Source organism: Furipterus horrens, unplaced genomic scaffold (genome assembly GCF_987537825.1).
Source record: "Furipterus horrens unplaced genomic scaffold, mFurHor1.1.pri manual_scaffold_1, whole genome shotgun sequence".
Taxonomy (NCBI): domain Eukaryota; kingdom Metazoa; phylum Chordata; class Mammalia; order Chiroptera; family Furipteridae; genus Furipterus; species Furipterus horrens.
In genome coordinates this window covers 95,696,377-95,717,327 of record NW_028327171.1, presented here as the reverse complement: position 1 = coordinate 95,717,327, position 20,951 = coordinate 95,696,377, and the positions used below count along the sequence as shown (strand labels likewise).

The following is a 20,951-nucleotide window of genomic DNA, read 5'->3' as shown; positions in this document are numbered from 1 at the left end:
AACAAAAGAGAAACAGACTCTTACATATAGAGGACAGACTGATGGTTGCCAGAGGGAAGGGCGGTTGAGGGGATTGGTGAAAAGATTGAAAGGATTGACTACAGATTGGTAGTTAGATGAAAAGTACAGCTTAGGAAATGTAGTCAATAATAGTCTAATAACTACGTATGGTGTTAGGGAAAATAATCGCCATGTTCTGTCTCTGTAACTGCTTGTATATTTGCATCAGAAAAAGGCATAATGCCAAGTTCTGTTTCTGTAGATGTGCTAATTTTTTCATGAGAACAGTTTGCCAGGAACAATCCACCAATGAACCGTTTGCCCGTGAACAATCTGCCGATGAGCATTGATTCCCACACTTGCTTGCAAAATGCCATAAAAGCCTGTGAGGTGTGCAGCCTGGGGCTCAGACCTTTGGAGACTACTCCTTTGAGCCGCATGCATGAATAAAAGTTCGCTACCAGTAATGTCCCGCAACATGGGTACTGGAAGTATCAGGAGGAACACTTTGTAAGGTATATGATTGTCTAACCACTATGGTGTACATGTGAAACTAATAAACCTAATATTGGATATCAACTGTAATTGAAAAATTAATTTTTTTAAAAGACTACAGTAATCTAAAAGCACAATGATTGTTATCTGTGTTTTACAGTGATTTTATTCATGTTCTCTATTAACATTTACTAGAGTTTTCTTGCAAAGAGAGCCTCACTTGAGTGTTCAGGAAGAGTCAGAAGGAAAGGGATTCTTGAATCCATGCCTGGGCTGAAGTTTAGAGGGGAACAGCAGGTAATGGAGCATGTTGGTACCTAATGGAACAAAAGTTTTTAAAAAGTGAAAGATTGTGTTACAGAAAGGGGATGTCCAAAAACCCCCAGAGCTTGCGGCTGGGGAATGGGGAGAAGGAAGCAAGCTTTCAGGATGCCTTCACATGCCTGTGGCTAGTGGCTAGTGTCTTTGTTATGCAAATGACTTGGATGCTTCCAAGGCCTCAGGCAGATGGGATGGGTCTTGGACCAGGGGATGGTATGGAAAGAGCACACAGAGCCTGCCTGCGGTTCTGTGAATGGTCAGAACTGGGGACCATGCAGATTGCGTCACAGGACACAGTCAGGGATTTAAAAATAAGCAGCAGAATTTTTATCCAGACTGACCATGCAGTTTTGAGGAGGCTGGCCATGCAGTTTTGGGAACTGACCATGCGTTTTTGAAAGGGTTCTTTTCATGCTGATTACAAAGGACTGACCATGCTGCTTTAAGAAGGGAAAACTCCATGCAGCTTACAAGGAGGCTGGGAATCCACGAGGTTTTTGGATTAAAAGCTGGCAAGCCCCTTAACACAGACAAGACCTCCCCCAATAAGAATTGAATGATTGGCAGCTACTGGTAAAGCTGAACTGTGTCTAGGAAGTAGGGAAACAGTTCCTCTAACTTTTCTAAAACTAGCCTGGTTTGGTAGGGGGAGGCAGAACTATGTATTTGTGGGTGTTTTAAAGAACATAAGACTTAACGGCAGAAATCTGCAAATAATCTAAATCTATATAACTGTTAAATAAACAGTTCTTTTTCTTTTCACTAAACTCTGGTATTAAATTATAATTCTGGCTGCAGGCAGTCGGGTCTCTAACTAAACAGTCCATGGGTTCTGTTTCAATTGGAGCAGCCCAGGGGTTCTGTAACAATTGAAGTAACTCAGCAAGATTTTGTTTACATGTTCAGGCATGTAACAGGTAAGAAAACTGAGATGAAAAGAGGTTAAATAATTTGTTGAAGTTCAAATAGCAAGCAAGTAGAAGCAGGATCTGAACACAGCTCTGCCTGATACTAAACCCTAGCACTTTCTAGCAAATCAACAGCCTTCCCCTCAGGGGCTTTGCTTTTGTAGAAAGGCCTTCCATTTTTTCAGGTTCACAGACTGCATTCAGTCTACCCTGAGCATACACACCCTATCCATCTGCTCTCTCAACTCAAGATCACTGGGCTTTCTGGGGTCAGAAGTCCTCCTCCCCCATGACAAACCCAACACCCTTAGGATAAACTTCTCAGCAAGGTGTCAGGAATTAGTTCAATTAGAGCTTTTCCTTTTTAGATGAAAAGGACTGATAATGGGAAGGGCTGGTATTTTAAATCCCAAGGGTTCAGCCAGCAGCAAGAGAATCTGATAAGATTTTAGGCAGTCCATAAGATAAAGCGAAGAGCTGGCCCTTTGGGGAAGTATTTAGGGCAGAGAGCTTTCCCGGTAATGTTTGCAGAGTCTCTGCTCATACTTTAGTGGCAACATATCTGGGCTAGGCCAACCTTATCTCTGGGTAAGGCCTTTCACTGGATTCCACAAATACAGAAATCAGGTGTGGTAGGTATTGCCACCTGACAGAGAGAAGACAGTATCTTATTTTCAAAACACAGCTCTATCTTAGGCATAACTTTACAAAAGATCTCTAAAAATTTGTTTTATAGACCTCTAATTAGAATACCAAAACATAGTATCCTTAAAGCTTTGGGACACATTCTATAATATTTATCCATTCAATGTCATTTCCAAAGCAATGTTCTGAATCATTGTAGGGGAACTCACTGAGATGCAATATGGCTCCAGCAGCAAAAGCATCTGGGCAATGTTGGACTCTTAACTCTGTAGCCTCAGGCTTGGCTGAGGACCCAGAAAGCCAGTGCCACCCAAAGATAAATGTCAAGTCCCCAGGAACTAGGTTAATGAATGAGTAGAGTGTAATAAATGCCTGATGTTATCTGTTAATTTAGGAGTGCATTGTTCTTTCTGTGGTCTAAGGACTACCCACCATATGGTTTTACTACTAATCCCCTATAAAAAGGGACACTGTCCTGTCCAGGTTAGGGAGTGGATTCTTCCCCTCTGGCCACCACTGTATGTAAGTTTCTCCTATTAAAGCTCTTATGAATTTGAATAAGGCTATGTGTCAGTTCTTCAGAATGGATCTTGAATTTAGACCTTCAGGGCTTTCCCCCAACAATCATAATAGCTAATTTTTTTTTTTTTTTTTTTTTGGTGTGTAATAGGCATTATATCATTGAATGTTTACCAAAAAAATCCACTGTATTAACTAAAGTTATTTCCTCATTTTACAGACTAAAGATCAAAGAGGTTAAATAATGTGTCCTAGTTAATGTAGCTACTAAATGTCAGGGCTAGAATTTGAACCAAGGTCTCCTGCATTTGATAACATAGACCTTTGATTCAAAGATACTCCCAAAAGAGAACAAGGCACACCTTCATAACTGATCCAAGAATGCCTTTAAATCAGATAGAATCTATTCCAGTGAAGAAAGAACCAATGACTATTTAGCAAGTAATCTAAGAGTCTAAAGAAAATGAAAGGCGGTTGTTCAGGAAAATCTTTTAGAAAGAAAAGATTTTATTCATGGAATAACAATGAATAAAGAATTAGCAGGCAAATCCCTTAGGCTAACTTCACAAGGGTTCTTATCTCAAAGTAAACAGAGAAGCTATTCTGTTGCCAAGACAAGGCATCCTATATATATTTTAATACAAGACCTATTATAACTTTAGGAGCAAATAAACAATAACAACAACTAAAGGACAAACTAAGGTTGATAATGAGGATCTACTCTGTTGGTTCCGGAAGCCCAGGCATCTAGATTTCTCTCTGAGCAGCCGCAACCCACCATATGGATAAAACCAGGCCAAATGGGCCTCTCCTACCGCACAGAATTGACTAATGGTTCCTAACTTTTATGCTACCAAGACTCCTATTTACTATTTTCCTCCATGGCTCCGTGGCTTGAAAGACTTTATCTGCCAAACTATTTTTGTAAACTGTAGTGTGCATATTCGCAGCCCAGCAGCACAGAGCAAAGACTTGGGAAGCATAAAACAGGGGTTTGAATCCTGTCTCAATCACTTAAGACCTGAGTGGTCTTGAGCAAGTAATTTAACTCCTGTACATGTATTCCTGTTTCCCACCTGTAAATAGTAAAGTGTAAACTCTTTGGGGACAGGAGACCCAAGGCTTTGAACCTCTCAGCAAGGCTTTTCATCAGATTCCTCAGATATGGAAACCACTCACATGTGCTCATTAATTTCCCACCATCCATGGTCACAGCCTTTCACACTCTTCTTGGTTATTGAATAGTTATGGAATTTCAGTGCTATGCCAAGAGTTGATAGGGGAGTCTGCGAAAAACAAGCATAAGTAAGAAAAATTATTCAGTTGAAGGACATGTTTCAGGCTACGATTTTCTTCTTTAGAACCCATTCCCTCAGCTTGCTGTTTTAAGGGCATTTTATTCTTCATGGCCTGTGGCCTGTGGTGCATAGACCACTTCCCCTGAGCAAACCCAAGAGGAAAGTAGATAGCCCAGGGTTCAGGGAGCAGCTCTCAGGCTCCAGCTTGACTGAGGTTATTGACAATAGATCACTTCTAGGTTTCAGTTTCCTCCTATGAAATGAGCTCAACTTGGAAAACACCTCCTTATTAATGAGTGTACACATTTTTCTCTTTCGATGATAATGATATAGTTTAAGTACTATTCAGATTCTTTAGATAAATAGAAATGAATCAGCATCCTTTTCACATGAAACCTGGTTATTTTAAAGGCAGTTACAGGGTCACCCCTAGGTCTTCTTAGAAGAGATCACACAAGAAAGGGAGCTGCGTATATAGTACATGTACATATGAGGGCATATGCATGCGTGCACACGCACACACACCCAGACCTTTTTATGAGCACTGTATGACATACACATACTTTATGTCTGATATGCCACAATTTTAGCTTTAATTTTCATTTTGAACCAAGAATTATTTGAAACTTCTTTTATTTCCAGAGAGTAGAATTTTTGGTTCACCCATTTTCAAGTTCTCTAATTCTATTTTAATTAGAGTAAAGATTATTTATTGCCTATACTGCTTTTAATTTTTTAAGTTATTAAGATTGTGACCAAATTTATGAATGCTCCAAGGTCATTTTAAAAGGAGGATAATCTCTGTGTGTATGTAATATCCTCATTATTTGTATGGCTTAATATCCTTCCTAACCTTATTTATTGTCTCCTGCTATATTTGTCATGAACAAAATGAATTAATATCTCTTATTTAAGCATTCTTTATTTCTTTTTGTATGTCTTATAGGTTTTGGTTTATAAGCTTTAATGCCGTATCCTTTGCTGCATAAACAATTGTCATAATTATATCTTCACTGTGGATTGCCCTCCTTGTCATTACAGGTTGCCTGCCTTTTCTCAATGAAAGTTATTGTTGTCCTGATTCCAGCATTGCCTGGCACCAACGCTGTGTTCTCTGATTTCTTTTTGCTTACATCTGTGTGGGCAACCACTCCTCGTGGTTTAAGGAACTGTAGCCCCGGCCAGAGCATGACAAACCGCCAGCTTTCTGGCTGCGCTTGCCTCTGAGTCTCAACATAAGGCTGCGTGTGGAACATGACTGACAACCACTCAGAGGGTTGCCATGGGAATTGGATCAAAGGATGCTCATTATGCTCATTATATTTTAGAACTTGCTTTGCTTTCTCTAGCAAGGAGTGTATGAAACCTTGCACCTGGTCAAGATGTTTTATGGACCCTGACACAGACTGGTCACTGCGACCCCTATACTGGTATGTGTAATCTGTTACTGTCAAATGCCTAAGGACTATTGACAATTTATGAATTTTAGCCTTGTATCTCTCGCATGTATCCTCCTCAATAAAAGGCATGAGGGATGAAGGTTTGGCTGCTGGTCTCCACTAGAGAGGCAGTAGTCACCTTCCTTCCCCCAGACATAACAAAGTGTCCTGGGTCAAAGTTTGTTCCACCATGGTCACGAAGCCTCTGCTGGACAGAAAAACTTCCAACCAAGCCTAGGGTGTGTGTGGCACCTCTGCCATACATCTGCCTGATATGATATTGCTCATCCATTTTTTTCAGTTTTATTGAATCACTTTTTTATTCATTTTGTCTTTTGTAAACAACATACTGTACAGTTAAGTTTGCAGTAGTACTTTGTGATTCAGTCCTCATCTCTTCCTTTTTTTGTTGTTACTGAGATATATTGACATAAACATTCTATGAGTTTTAGGTGTACAATGTCATGATTTGATATTTGTAGATATTGCAAAAGGCTGACCAAAGTAATTGTAGTTAACTCCATCACCATACAGTTAAAAATTTTTAATTCTGATGAGAACTTTTAAGAACTACTATCATAGCTAATTGCAAATATACAATTTAGTATTATTAACTATATTATTACTACCCTGGCTGGTTTGGCTCAGTGGATTGAGCGTCGGCCTGCGAGCTAAGTGTCGCTGGTTCGATCTTCCAGTCAGGGCACATCAGAGAAGGAAAACTCTGATTCCAAAAAACCTCCGCTGCCTTGCGGCATACCTCTTCAGGGGAAAGGCTAAGGGAGTAAACCCCGACAGAAAATCCGGAGCCGGAGTCCCTAAGGCGGTTTGACGTTGTAGTCAACACCGGCAACTCCTGCGACGCACCTGAAGCCAAGCTGTATTGACTCCGTCTTTCCCTTGGATCCTTCAGCTGCGAAGAGAGGGGGGGTCTGCTGCATGGGCAACAGCAGACCCTCCATATCACCCTGCCCAGGCTCTGTAGCTTCAGCTTCACTGGAGAGGACACTCCAGCGTCATCGCAAGATGTCGATTCAACACGGGAGGAGACAGATACCGTGTCACTCCCGAGTCGGACTGCACAGCCATTCTCGGCGGTGCAGATAGACTCTTAAGAAGCTACACCATCGTCTCTCGAGACGGACGGCTGCCGACGACGACGACGAACTATATTATTAACATAGTTACTACTATGTTATTTACTATATGTTACTAACTATAGTCATCATGCTGTACATTACATTCCTGTGAGTTATATACTTTATAACTTGAAGTTTGTACATTTTGACCATCTCCACCCATGTTGCCCAACCCCCATCCCTAGCAACCATCAATCTCTTCTCTGTGTCTGTAAGTTCAGTTTTCTTTTTTTCTATTCTACATGTAAGTGGCATCATAAGGTATTTGTCCTTCTCTGTCTTTCCCTTTTCCTTCTCCAACCCTTCTTTTCATTTTCTCTTTCCTTCACTCTCTCCCTAACGTTCAGACTTGATAGTCACCTGAGGTTCTGAAATTCTGCTGCGCTGAGCCCTTAAGACTCTGGCAGTGAGCAAGAGTCCAGCACCTTTGTGTTTTAGTTATCTTGTAAGTGTTTGAGATAATGATAAAAAATAATTTAAGGATACATGCCACCAGGACATTGTCACTAAGTATAGATTTAGGTATAATTATAACTTTAACAAATATTATTAAATATTTTAATAATTAAATATTATTTAAAATATTTAGTTGACTTGTACAAATCATATGCAGCCAGTATGCTCCTGCCTGAGGGCCTTTGCTTTAGCTGTTCCCTTTGCCTGGGTATACACAAGGCTAGTTTCCTCATGTCTTTCAGATTTCTGTGCAGTTTCCCTTGTCAGGAAGGCTGTCCCTGACCAACTTATTTAAGATAACAAATCCTTGACTTCCTACCTTTAATACACCCCACCACTCACTCAACTGCAGAGCCTTCTTCCCTACTTCAACGTTCTCCAGAGCACTATACCACCATGTAACATACTATATATACTTCAAGTGCTTGTTTGTTGCCCATCTCCCTTACTGTGTGTTGAACTCTATGAAAACAGAGCTTTTGTATGTGTGTCTGATCTTATGGATCCCAGTGTCTAGAACACTGCCTGATATGCTGTTGGTATTCAATGACATGTTGAATGTATGCAAACTGTATACTGCTTGCTGCTTACATCTAATTGCTATGTCACATTATAGTCATTTTATATGTATATACTGAAAGAACAAAGGTGACAATTTACCCTGTCTCCCTACACATGATACTACAGTTGGAGAGAGAAAAATAGTTTACATGCTAAAATTAAAAAAAAAAAAAATGCAGGAACACCCTGTCTAGCACCAGAGGTAGGTGTGTATATTTCATATAAATTTGTATTCTGGTTTGCTTATACAACTGAAACATATATTGCTTAATCCAATTTATTATTTTTTATTATTTCTATTATAATGCTGATGATGAAATAACTAAAATTAGTAAATGAGTTCTATCATAATGAAATGATAAATTATTTGATCCCATAATAATGTCTTTGCATTTTTAATACAAACAAATACAATAATAAATTGGAAAAATAAGCCCCAGCCTGCAAAGGGCAATTCATTTGTGGGCAGAAAGTTGAAACCACAAAAACTTTCATGTTCTAGATAATATATTTCAAGAATATTTAAATGTTTATAAAATTAACTAATATTTTTTGTAATTAAATTTAAAAATAAAAGTAATTGAATTAAAAAATAAATTGCTACTATAAATAGGACAATATATTTTTAAGATAGTTGTAAAACTAGGATACCTGAAATTTCCAGGTACACTTGCATTTCGGAGGATAGTAGCTTGGGTAATAAGGGCTTGAAATTTTCCCTTCAAAGCCAGTGATTTCTTTGACCAACACTGTATTTTCACACTCTGAAAAAAAATCCAGTAACACACAATGATTTACATTTGTGATATTATGGGAAATACACTACATATATTTCTTTAACTACTAATGCTCAGTTTCTTAATCAACAAGCATATATATTTTTGAAATTTAAACTAATTTTTTTAAAGAGATAGTACTGAACATATGTATAGCTAACTTATTTGTTCAGATTCTGTATTTGTTTTCAAATAATGTATTTTGACTACAGACTTAACGAATGCTATTACTTTCTAAAAAGCATAGTTAGAATATATTTTTAAAAGCTTCTGAGCTTATTTTATTCAACTAAGTGTATACTTGTTGAAATATACTCAGTTTACATAACATGTTGTTCTGTTTAAATAAGACAATCTAAATGTCTATTCTTACTGATACTGTTACAGAATGGGGGTGTCCAAAAACCCCCAGATCTTGCGGCTGGGGGATGGGGAAAAGGAAGCAGCTTTTAAGATGCCTTTGCATGCCTGGGGCTAGTGGGTGGTAACTTTGTTACGCAAATGGCTTTGATACTTCCAAGGCCCAAGAAGACGGGAGGAGTCTTGGACCATGGGATGGTACTGAAAGAGCTTACAGAGCCTGCATAAGGTTCTGTGAATGGTCAGAACTGGTTACCACACCCACTGCGTCAGAGGACACAGTCAGGGATTTTAAAAGCAGCTGCAGACATTTTAGCTGGGCTCTCCAGGCTGCTTTAAGAAGGGAATTCTCCATGCAGTTTTGAGATGGTTCTCCATGCTCTTTTGAGAGGGAAACACCATATGGCTTTGAGAAGGCAGTTTACAAGGAGGCTGAGAATCCACTCAGTTCTGCATTGAAAGCCGGTGGGCAATGCAACACAGAAAGACCTCCCCAATCAGAATTGAATGATTGGCAGCTACCGGTAAGGCTGAACTGTGTCTAGGAAGTAGGGAACGGTATTTCTAACTTTTCTAAAACTAGCCTGGTTTGGTAGGGAGAGGCAAAATTATGTGTTTATGGGTGTTTTAAAGAACATAAGACTTAACAGCAGAAATCCGCAAATAATCTAAATCTATATAACTGTTAAATAAACAGTTCTTTTTCTTTTCACTAAACTCTGGTATTGAGAGTTATAATTCTGGCGGCAGGCAATTGGGCCCCTAACTAAACAGCCCATGGGTTCTGTTTCAATCGAAGCAGCCCAGGGGTTCTGTTACAATATGGTAATTCTTATACTAGAATATAAGCTCCTTGAGAGTATTGATTTATATCTGTTTTTTTAATGCTATTTCCCTAACACCTAGAGTCATTTCTAGCATATAATATAATCAATAAATATTTGTTGGGTTAATAAACAAAACCCATTACAATATTTCTGAGATAATCATATTTTAAACATTTGGAGGTAGAGATCATTTTAAATCCAATAATATCTCAAATATGTAGTCTAATTTTGTTCAATAAATCCATTTTGCATTTGATTTTGTGATAATTTGAAGCAGAAAAACTATCAAAATAAGCCACTGTCCTAAAATGTAGATGAAATATAGCTTTCACTATCCAATTAAGCCAAATCCTCTTTCCTCTTCACCCTTATTGCCCATTCTGATCCCTTTGGCTTTAGTGATGCTCATAAAGAAGTTACCAAGACATGACCTGCAACATCTGATCAGTTGCAACAAATATTACAGAGACTAGAGTTTCTTTTTGTTTTGCATTACCTCATTAACCCAAGTCAAAAGAGAAGAATGGGGGAGGGGGGACCATTGTTGCTCACTGTTACCTAGTAAAACTCATTAAATCTTCAAGGTTTTTGATTCACGGGTACTTTCTAGGGTGGTATTCACATGCATGACTATACATGAGAAGTCACAAAAGACACCCTAGTGTGCTAGTTACTGAGCTACTTGCTGGTCAGCTCCAAACCCGCCCTTCTCTGTTTGGCAACGCTGGGTCTAGGACTCTGCAAACCACTTCCTCTCTTTACTCCCTGGTTACCTGATGGGCTCTGCCAAAAGGGGTTGCTAACAGGAAACTAGAAGGAGGAACTACCCACCTCCTATTCCCAGGAGTGTTACCCAGAGACACTTTTTCACCCCTCCAGGTACGCTTCATTCCCATACAGTTGAATCCTTTAGCAGTTTTTCCAACGGCCACATTATTGTCCAAAGATACCAGCCTAAACTGTCTGGCACCTGCTATTTAGAGGTCTGGGTCCCCCGTGCCTCTGACTCAGAGACACCAGCACCAGCTGAGCAGCAGCCCTTCCCCAAAGTTTCCTTGCACAAACCCCTCCTCCAAGGTCTAAATTGTAATCCTCCTGACCGCTTTCCTTTGTTCCCCCAGACCCACCAGTGATAGCTGCTTCCTACACGAGTTACGGCTTATGGAGGTCTTTTGTTTTGCCTTTTGAGTTACCTAGTTAACAACTTTATACTGAATTAACAGTTGTTTGCATTAGCTTTTCTCTGTTAGAGTAACTAATATGATCTCTCTCTTCTGACTGGACCCTGAATCAGAGTCCCTGACTCACACAACTAGTGTTATAACACAGCCTCAGAAGAGATCAGACGAAGTGACTTCTTTTTATTGGGGAAGACTTACTTTGTTCTGGGATGACCTCAAAATATGCGCGGATTCCTGATAGCCTCCGTATCTGAGGAGACTTAAATGTCACCAACATGAGGTTATTTGTAGAAACAAATGACATTAATGTTCTGGTGGGTTCACAAATTCTGAAACCAGATAATAAAACAAGAGTACATGAAAAACAGGTTGTTGAGGAGTGGGCCTCCATCCATCACTAGTCTCACACATTTTCCAGGTCATCCACACAGCTCTTGTTAATCACCACCAGCCAGGTCTTCATCAGCTAGAGGCTACAGGACACAACAGGTGGAGAGGAGCTGATACAGGCACGAAAACTATCAAAGAATTCTCCTAGATGACCATCCCTGGACCCTCCTTGAGAGCAAACAATGTAGAAAGGCAGGGCATTTAGTGGCTAAGGAAAACTGAGCCTCAAACTCAGCTCTATCATTTAAGTAACTGCCTAAAAAACTCTGGGTAATGGAGTAACTAAATCTTCATAACTGCCAGTTTCCCCGCCATGAAATGGAAGTAATAATAATGGTACACCTCTCGTAGCATTGCGGTATGGATTAAATGAGCCAATAACTAAGTATGTCTGAAAGGATGAAAAGCAACCAATAATGATGATTGAGGAGTGGGAGCCGGTGACAATCTTACAGTTCACTGCACATCTTTATATACTGTATGGATTTTTAACATGCACATTCATCCCCTAAATATAAATAAATATGTACATACTGAAAACATTGATGCATATACATGTAAACACTATTAAAAATAATTCATGTACATTTTTAGCAGAATGAGTAACAAATAATAAAGTCTCACTAAAGCCCAACTGCCATTAGGTTAACAAAATACTAACACTCATAAAGTAAAGTAAAAAAATTAGGTTATCTGTATGTATATATAATTATATATATTTAATTGAAAAGATTTGTGCAAAAATATAACATGTATTTGTTCTGGGTAATGGGTTTGTGAAATAGTTGATATTGTTTTCTCTGACCTCACTTTCACAATAAACACTGTGTTACTTTATAAGAAGGAAAAACATTTAACTCTCATGTTAATGTTATGCAGTCACCATAGACTATTCTCACACTTATTGAAACAGTAGACTTCATTATGATTGCAATAAAAGCAAAATTAAAGAAGAAAATCTGTTCAGTTTCAGAAATATTGGCTGAAGGTTATGCTATATATACTGATTTAGATTCTTGTATACTACAAAAGAACAGAAAACGTTGTGTCTGATACGCTAATACAGAAAGGACTAAGTAGGGCATGGGTCAGTCATCAACCTCATGTGTACACACAAAAATGATTCACAAGAATCCAAGGGGAACCCAGATACTACAAAAGACAGACATTGTAAAAAAAAAAAAAATCTTTTTACCCACAGCCCGGGAGCCCGCATATAATACCTGTACAAGATGGCGCTCCGGATTGGCAAGAGGGAGTCGTAAATCGTCAGGGAGTCGGTGATGCAGTTGTCGGCTTCGATCTGGACGGACTCTATCGACAGGCGAATCAGATAGCCCACTATGGCCACCAGCTTGTAGTGGCACACGAGCCTCCCTGAGGTTGCAGAAATCTCCAGGGGGTAGCGAAGAGACAGGTGATCTGCATACAAGTACTGAGAGCAGCCGTTGTCTGTGAAGACAGCACTTTTATTTTGTTTTAGGCATGACTTTTCTAGAAATCATTATAAAAGAGTAGAGAGCAAAAGAGGTCATGTGTACGACATTTGCTGTCTTTGCCAGTCTGGAGTCCACTGCCCTCTCTCCTGATAACAGCACCTAGATTTAACTTTGAGAAACTCTCTCTATCATGTCTGTCTGGTTTGGCTGGGGTTAAACTCACACCTAGGTGCAGAAGCGGGCACATGACTCAGACTGGCCAATCAGAGTCAAAGAAGCTAGTTCAGGAGTGGGCATGCCAGCCAACCTGAAACAATGAGACATAGTCCCAGCACCTCTACAGGAACTATGGGAAATATACTCTGTGGTTTTGGTGTTTTTTTTCCCCGATGGTTACTAAATTGATAAAGTATAAGCTTGGATCTGCAGGTGGCCATTTATGCCACCACATTGGAAGAATGCGCTTGGTGAAGCCTCAACAGAGGAGAGCAGAGATGCAGAGTCCTAATGATATTTTATCTCAGAGCCTGGCCCAACCGTACCTGAAGCCAGCTCTCCCCACCCCAGGTATGTCCCAGTTTTATGAGTCAACCAAGTTTCTTTTGTGCTTAAACCAGTGTGAGTATATTTCTGTCACTTGCAACTGAAAGAAGCTCTAACAAATACCATCATTTGAAAAGGAAAACTATAGCTCCCAAAGACAGTGCTTTGGAGGCAGTGGATGGAGGTGGGTAGGGATAGGGTAGGGGGAGGAAAGAAACCACATGACATAATTTACCAGATCCTATGGTTGAAGAATAATCTGACCGAAGCCCGGCTGTATTGGAAAAACATATAGAAAAAAGACTGTCAGTCTCAGCATTTTATTTTGTTAAAATTTTGCCTAGAAAAAAAAATATCTTCAGTTCTTTAAAAGCAATTGAACATATCTGGGACTTGTTTTAAAATAATCCAGTGAGGATAGACTAGGTTGTTTAGATATCTAGAGATCAAATAGGATAGATGTGTACTCATAGTTTTTGAAGTGGAGTAAAAGGTATATGAAAGTTCATTATGCTATTCTTTTTCCATTTGTATGCTTGAAGTTATCCATAGTAACAAAATGTAAACATATTTAAAAGTAAAAATGAAACCAAACAAATATGATAATAATTAGTCATATTAATTAGTTCAATATCTGAAATAGTATCTGTGGTACAGAATTCTCATTCATTAAACAAATACATATCAGCTACCTACTATATGCCTAGCATATATATAATTGAAGTCAAAAGGGAACGCCACATAAATTTTGGGTTATATAATATTAAACCATTATTGTGTCAAGACAAATTATGAGATTTGCATTTGACAAGACTATGGGGCAAGTCACTTGGAACACTGAGCAATACTACACAACATTAGGTTCAGTTCTGTCTGAATGAGGAAAGAGACAAGGTAAACCTCAGAAAAATTTTCCTTCTGCAGGACTTGTTCCTTAGCGCCTTAGTTTAAATAAGCCAAATTAAATATAGGGAGGGGTATGCTTTAATAAGTTTAATTATATATTTATGTATTTCCCAATTCTATTGTCCAATTGATGTATGTAGTATTTAGGAACTTCCTCTATCAACATAGCTCCCATGTCTTCAACTAAGCCTGTTCCACTGGGATTGTGGAAGAGAATGCTTCATTACAACAGCAACTACAATAATGACAGTGTCAGGACTGCTGCTGGAAGGAATGTTTAGAGAATTACCCAACAATCACCATTTAGTACCACAGAGTCCATGTCCACAGCCAGACCCTGCAAGCTTCCCACCGAGGTCCGGTTTATGATGCTCGTCTGGATGGAGTCCTTCAGGATGGCAGCCACACAGTCCTCACAGAACATATGGCCCTTGGCATGTGGCATGACAAACACAATCCAAAAGTGGACAAGGAGGCCACCTTTGTTGTTACTGCTATAATGAAAAGAGAAAGATGTTCATGGTACCTCTTAGGAAGCAGACATTTGTAGGAAGCCAGTGACCCACCTGACAATTTCAAGATAAGGCCAGTGAGCACATCTTTCAGCTGAACATACACCTTCCTTCTTTAAGAAGTCATTGACTCCTATTGCAGGGACTGAAAAGGGAAGCACCAAGGTATGTGTATTCTTATGTTGGGCTCAGATCTAGAACCATTAGTGTATAATTGCATCTCCATGGATATTAATCAGTATTCACTGCTATTACCAATAGCAGTTTATAATTTTTGATATCTCATGGTGTCCATACACAGTGCTAAATTTGCTTTATCTCATTTAATTTTATGAGAAAGGTCTTATTATTATTCCAGTTTTACAGGTGAGAAAATTAAGGCCAACTGTAACTCAAAATGATATAGCTGGTAAATAGCCAATCCAGTAATCCACTCCATTTTGGTTTTAGTCTGACCCTGGAGCAGACACTCCTAATTGCACAAATATTGTCATGATTTATAAAGAAGAAACATAAGATAATGTTCTATAGTAAATAACCTGGAAATATTATAAAAGTGAAGGAAAGGAAACAAATTGCTTTATTCTAAGATTTTCATGCCAAAGTGGATTTTGACTCTCTGCAGATGTATTGGGGGTGTAGAAAGGTGGGATACAATACAGGGCATGTGCTTTTTCTTAAAAATTATTTGACCAGGGCATCCTTTTCTTTTTTCCCCTCAGTGATCAATTGTTGTTGTTGGCGGTTTTTTAAAAAATATTTTTTCTTTTATCCTCACCCAAGGACATGCTTATTGATTTTAGAGAGAGGGAAAGGGAGGGAGAAAAAGAGGGAGAGAAACATTGATGTGAGAGAGAAACATCGATTGCTTGCCAACCATACCCATATATGGCCCAACCAGGGACTAAACCTGCAACCCAGGCATGTGTCCTGAGCAGAATCGAACCCACAACCTTTTGGTTTATGGCATGATGCTCCAACCAACTGAGCCACACCAGCCAGGGCTCTAGTGATCCTTTTTTTTACTGAACATATTTTGAGAAATATTGGTCTCTGTTTTATTTTTGCCCCCATCCAATATAGCAATCGGGTTAGTGGCCATTTTGCCTAGCTATGGGGGAGGGCAGGATTTGGTAGGTAAAGAGAAAAACTCAACATGACAGAATAGTAAACAATTGGGTCTCTATTGTGCTAAAAGGGTGTTAACCACAACTGCCCCCATGAAGTTACTTGAGGATGGGGATATCCTGGCCCTTTCAGGGCTTTGACAGGAATTAATAGCAGTGAGCATAGAGATCTCAAAGCAAGGGGCACACATTACCTGACATCTGCAACGACAGACTGCTTGTAAAATTTGGAGAAGGCAGATGTTGTATAAACCAGGTTTACCTGAAATAGAAAAAACAAAGGTGTCTGAAGTCTTTTAAACTTGGCTTCTCCTCACAATACCTAGCATGCTCTAGGTCCAAGCTTTGATTAGCTTTCAAGAAGAAAAACAAGGTTCAAATTAAAAGCCTCTAACTCCAAACCCAGACATATTTTTTGAATTCAAATAAAATTTTATTTCCTGTAACAGTCTTGGGTTACTTAACTTTCATTTACTTCTGTCTTTATACATCCTAATCAAGCTTAACTTCTGTATTCTGCCTATGCAAAAGTCAGTTTTCTCTATTGTTAATATATCAAACTCCTTTAAGCACATTCTCAAAGTATTTATCCCAACCTCCTTTCTATCAATCAAGCGTGCTGAAAAATTATATTTTTAAGGACACATTCCTATATTAGCCACTAGGGGGCGAATGGTGCCCATAACCAGGACTGCCAACCCCTTTCAACTCAATATCCAGAAACACTGAGCCCTTTTAAAACTCCTTAACTGGAACTCAGAAAAGACCTGTTTTAATCAATTTACCTTCTTTGCCCTTGCTTAACATTTCTAAGACCAAACTGACTCATCTGTCAAATCTTCCCTTGGATTCCCCTTTCTACACAGTAGCAAAAATCACCCACCTAATTGTCCAGAAGGGAAAAAAAAATCACCTTAGATATAATATAGCATAGTGGAAAAATATATGAGCTGTGGAGTTTTAATTCACTATGCAACACAGAACACATTACCTATGCCTGCTGGACCTCCTCTGTGTTTTTCTCCCTGATCCCCTTTTCTTTTTTTTAATCTGTAAAGTGGTGATCAAAATGCCTACCTCTTTGGGATAATTTGAGGAATGATTGAGATATTGCAAAGATAAAGGGCTTAGAAACACACCCAGTATATAGAAAGCCTTCAGTGAGTGAGAGCCGGTGGGTGTGCCCACTCTCGTCTTTGCTTGCTCTCCTCCACAGTCCCCTGCCCCCCGCCCCCGCACCCCCCCTTCTCCGCACACTGTGCCTGTCCCTGGAGTGGAGTCACCGCTGTCAGGCCACCCTCTCCATTATTAACATGCAGACACAATCTGGCAGAAACTTTCTAGTTGGTAATAAGTACCAAGATCGATGAAGCAATATTTTTCTATTTGACCAGTAGTAATTTTAGAAAATCAGCTAAGGAATTAATCAGATACACACAATTTATGTGCCAGTTTTATCATAGCATTTTCAATAGTAGCAAAAACTGGAAACAACTTAAATACCCAATAAAAAGGGATTCTAACTTTGTAACTTTTACCACTTATTCTTTAAAATATATTTACTCACATAGAAACATGCAACCTAATAGTAAGAGTTAAAGGCCAGATTATAAGACTGAACATCTACTACTACTTTACTCTGGAGCTATGCCCTGTGTCTGTGTGATGCAGAGTGAAAAAGAGCTCTCTCTGGTGCTGTTAAAGAAGATTTTAATATTATTTTTATACTTCTATGGGTTTTACACTTTACACATTTTTACTTCTACTTTTGAAATTTATACTTTTATACTTTTATTTGCTTATTCTATACCTCTTTTACATTTTTAAATTTTTCTAATTTTTTTTTTTTTTTTTTATCCTCACCCAAGGACATTTTTTCATTGCTTTTAGATAGAGGGGAAGGAAGTGAGAGAAACATCAGTGCAATAAAGAACCACTGATTGGTTGCCTCCCATACACACTCAAACCAGGGACTGAACCCACAACCAAGGTATGTGCCCTGAGCAGGAATCGAACCCACAGCCTTTCAGTTATGGGACGGTGCTCCAACCAAGCCATGCAAGTCATGGTGACTTTTCTAAATTTTTATAATAAATATGCACTAGTTCTTTAATGAGAAAGTTTCTATTTAAGTGAAGAGATGTCAGTGCATTGAGGTTGAAATGAATGTATACTGTTCACAGAATCAATCAGCACACATGTAAAGTCAGTACTCAATGGCATTTTAAGACAACCTGATCCAATTCTTTTATTTTACAGATGAGAAAAACTGAAACTAAAACTCAGAGAGTCATTACTTTTTACTTTCAGCAGAAATAAATAAATAAGCAATTCTATCAAATAAGCAATTCTATCGTATAGCCACCATGAACTAAATCCCATGTTTCCCTGACTATGCCCCTTGTCCACCCTGCACAGTGACACATGTGACTTTTCCACAACCCAACCCACCCACCGTCCAGTCTCTCACCACCCCCCATCACCTCACCACTTGCTGTACAGTTCGTGCCACAGACAGAAATTCCCTGGACTCCTTCTGTCGGTATTCAGGAAGAAACTCGATGTTGGTGATGCGAAACATTCCAACAAAGTAAAAAGCATCTTTGCTTTCTGTCTTGCCTGTAAGACAAGAGAAAAGGCAGGTGGGAGGCTTTCCCATATGAGTGGTAATGAGGCATTGTCTGATCTATGTCAGTCTCAGGCCCCTAAAATGATTTTATTTTAGGCAACTATGTATTTTACTGGTTCACAGCTTGCAGAGTTCTAAATGCAATCAATAACATCTCTCCCATCAGCAATACATCGCCATATCCCTTAAAATACTCTATTCTCTCTTTCAGCTTCTGACAAAAACTTAAGAACAAGATTAAAAGGTAAAAAGATATATCACTTAGATTTTATGCATATCATAAAGTCACTAAGGGGCCAAAAAGAATATATACAATTTTTATGGATCCCAAGTCTGTGGAAGGTAAGGAGGTAAGAAATGTCTACTGTCAGGCTCTGAGGAGGAGTGAGCACAGTAGAAGAGGGAAATGTTCTCTGGGGACCTCCACAGAGCCGCTGGGTGCTCCTCTCTCTGACTGGTGTGGCTGATGCCCAAGGTGCTGGGCCAGTCCTCAGTTCTGTGCAGTGCAGGGAGAATTCATCCTTCTGATGAGCCACAAAGTGTAGATCTCAGCCCAGTGTCAGGTCACTTTGGCTCAAAATTTTTGCCTAGTGAAGACCACGGCCAAGGCCTTGGGCACCAGCCGGCCCCAAAACAGGCAAAGACAGAACTGCGCCTATGTCACCTTCAGTCAACAGGCAAAGACACTGCTGGTGTTGAGAATAGCTTGGGGAAGTGAGGGCTCTCTTTCTTGCCTTTTCTTTTTGTTACCAAGGACTTCCTGTAATGTGACACCATCCCCCAGCCACCCATAGCAGGGGTAATCTCTTTCTTGTGGCACCTGCCCTGCTTTATCATAACTTCTGTCTGGATGTCTGTTCTTCTAGCAGAAGAGAATCTCCTTTTTATCCCTCAACCCCTAACACAGAACAGGAAGTGCCTGATTTAACTTTGAAGCTCAGTAAGTGTGTGTGAGTAGGGAGAGAATAAGGGGGACAGAGGAAGAGCACATGGAAATGCTAGATAAGTGATGGCTAAATTTTTAAAAAGATGGTGCAGGAGTATTGTGCTAAGTAAAATACATAGAAGAAAAAAGGACAAGAATCATATGACTTCACTCCTATGGGGGATATAAAACAAAAAGCAGCAGATGAACAAACCAACAAACTCACAGACACAGACAACAAACAGGATGGTGGTTACCAGCGGCGAGGGGGTGGGAGAAGGATAAAAGGGGTAAAGGGGGCCAAATATATGGTGACAGAAGGAGACTAGATCTTGGGTGGTGCACACAATGGAGTATGGAGACAATACAGAATTTTTCATCTGAAACTTCTATAATGTTGTTAATAAATGTTACCTCAATAAATGTAATTTTTTTAAAAAAAGAAGATACAACCTGTGTGAGTGATAAATAGCAGCCTCCCTTGTATGACCTGCTCAGGGTCCCATCAGTTGCAGGCAGTTAGCAAGTAAGTAGCGAGGGGCCAGGGGCGCAGGGTCCGGAACAAGAGGCCTGAGCTTCTGTCCTAGACTTTTTCAAGCTAAGTGACTTTGGATGGATCGTCTTGTCTCACCAGGCCTCTCATATTAAACAAAGGTTGTTTATTGCTGAATTTATCAAGTAAGCACTTCTTTGACTTTTTTCCCCCTTACAAACTCTTTAAAATTTGAATGAGAGCTTGGACTTCTATCTAAAATCTCACACATCCATCTGGTATCAGTAAGTACTCAAGAGGAAGCATAACAACAATGTAAGTGAATTCAGTTTGGCCTTGAACTGATTACATTTTACCTGACTCCTGACTCAGCCCCACACACAGAACCCTGCCCAGTGTCCCTTCGGAGCTGTCCGCCTCATTTCTCAAGGTCGCACTCCACACCTGAATTTCATGTACCAAAACCAACCTCTGTTGTTTGTTGAACAATTCTCATTTGTTCATACCAGTTTCCCTTTGCTCTTACTGGTCTGTCTCCGTGAAATGCTCTTCTCTGAATTTAGCACAGCCAACAAACTACTTCTACACAATGATCTTCCAAAACTGTACACAAAAATCCTAGGTCAGTCAATGCAAATGTATCAGTGGAGGGCCAGAAGAGAACTGATGGGGAGTAAGTTGGTTTGTTCTGGGTTGAGGTTGCGTGTTTTGTATTTGTTTTAATTGTCCATTGACTTGACTTTACCCACTAGTCTGTAAGGACAGAGATTATTCCTGTCTACCACTCTGTCCCCAAGCTTATCACAGGACCCTGCTCTCAAGGGGTACTCCAAGATGTGTCAGATGAATCTGCAGAAACCAGTTCATGAAGCCTTGTGTGGACTCCACCCCTGGGCAGGTTGGGTGCCTCTCTTCTGTGATTGTAAAGTATTTAAACAAAAAACAAAACAATCAAAAATAAACTCACACTCCCTTCACATTGTACTGTGAGTTTTTTGAAAGCAGAAAATCTCTCTGTGAGCTTTCTGAAGGTAGGAGATGTGTCTTGGTAGGCCTGATGTC

At 39.6% G+C, this 20,951-nt stretch overlaps 1 protein-coding gene across 1 annotated transcript in view; it reads right to left on the bottom strand.

The window, feature by feature from the left end:
- TMPRSS7 (transmembrane serine protease 7) overlaps window positions 1-18,435 on the bottom strand; it is a 35,764-nt gene extending 17,329 nt beyond the window's left edge. The window contains exons 1-8 of the mRNA XM_090262784.1: window positions 18,331-18,435; window positions 16,037-16,104; window positions 14,504-14,697; window positions 13,533-13,571; window positions 12,539-12,767; window positions 11,124-11,254; window positions 8,433-8,545; window positions 4,068-4,174 (exon numbers count right to left, since the gene is read on the bottom strand). Of these exons, the coding sequence (XP_090118910.1) occupies window positions 4,068-4,174; window positions 8,433-8,545; window positions 11,124-11,254; window positions 12,539-12,767; window positions 13,533-13,571; window positions 14,504-14,697; window positions 16,037-16,104; window positions 18,331-18,423 (974 nt within the window). The 5' untranslated portion in view covers window positions 18,424-18,435. The remainder of the gene's footprint in view (window positions 1-4,067; window positions 4,175-8,432; window positions 8,546-11,123; window positions 11,255-12,538; window positions 12,768-13,532; window positions 13,572-14,503; window positions 14,698-16,036; window positions 16,105-18,330) is intronic.
- Window positions 18,436-20,951: the final 2,516 nt, after the last annotated feature.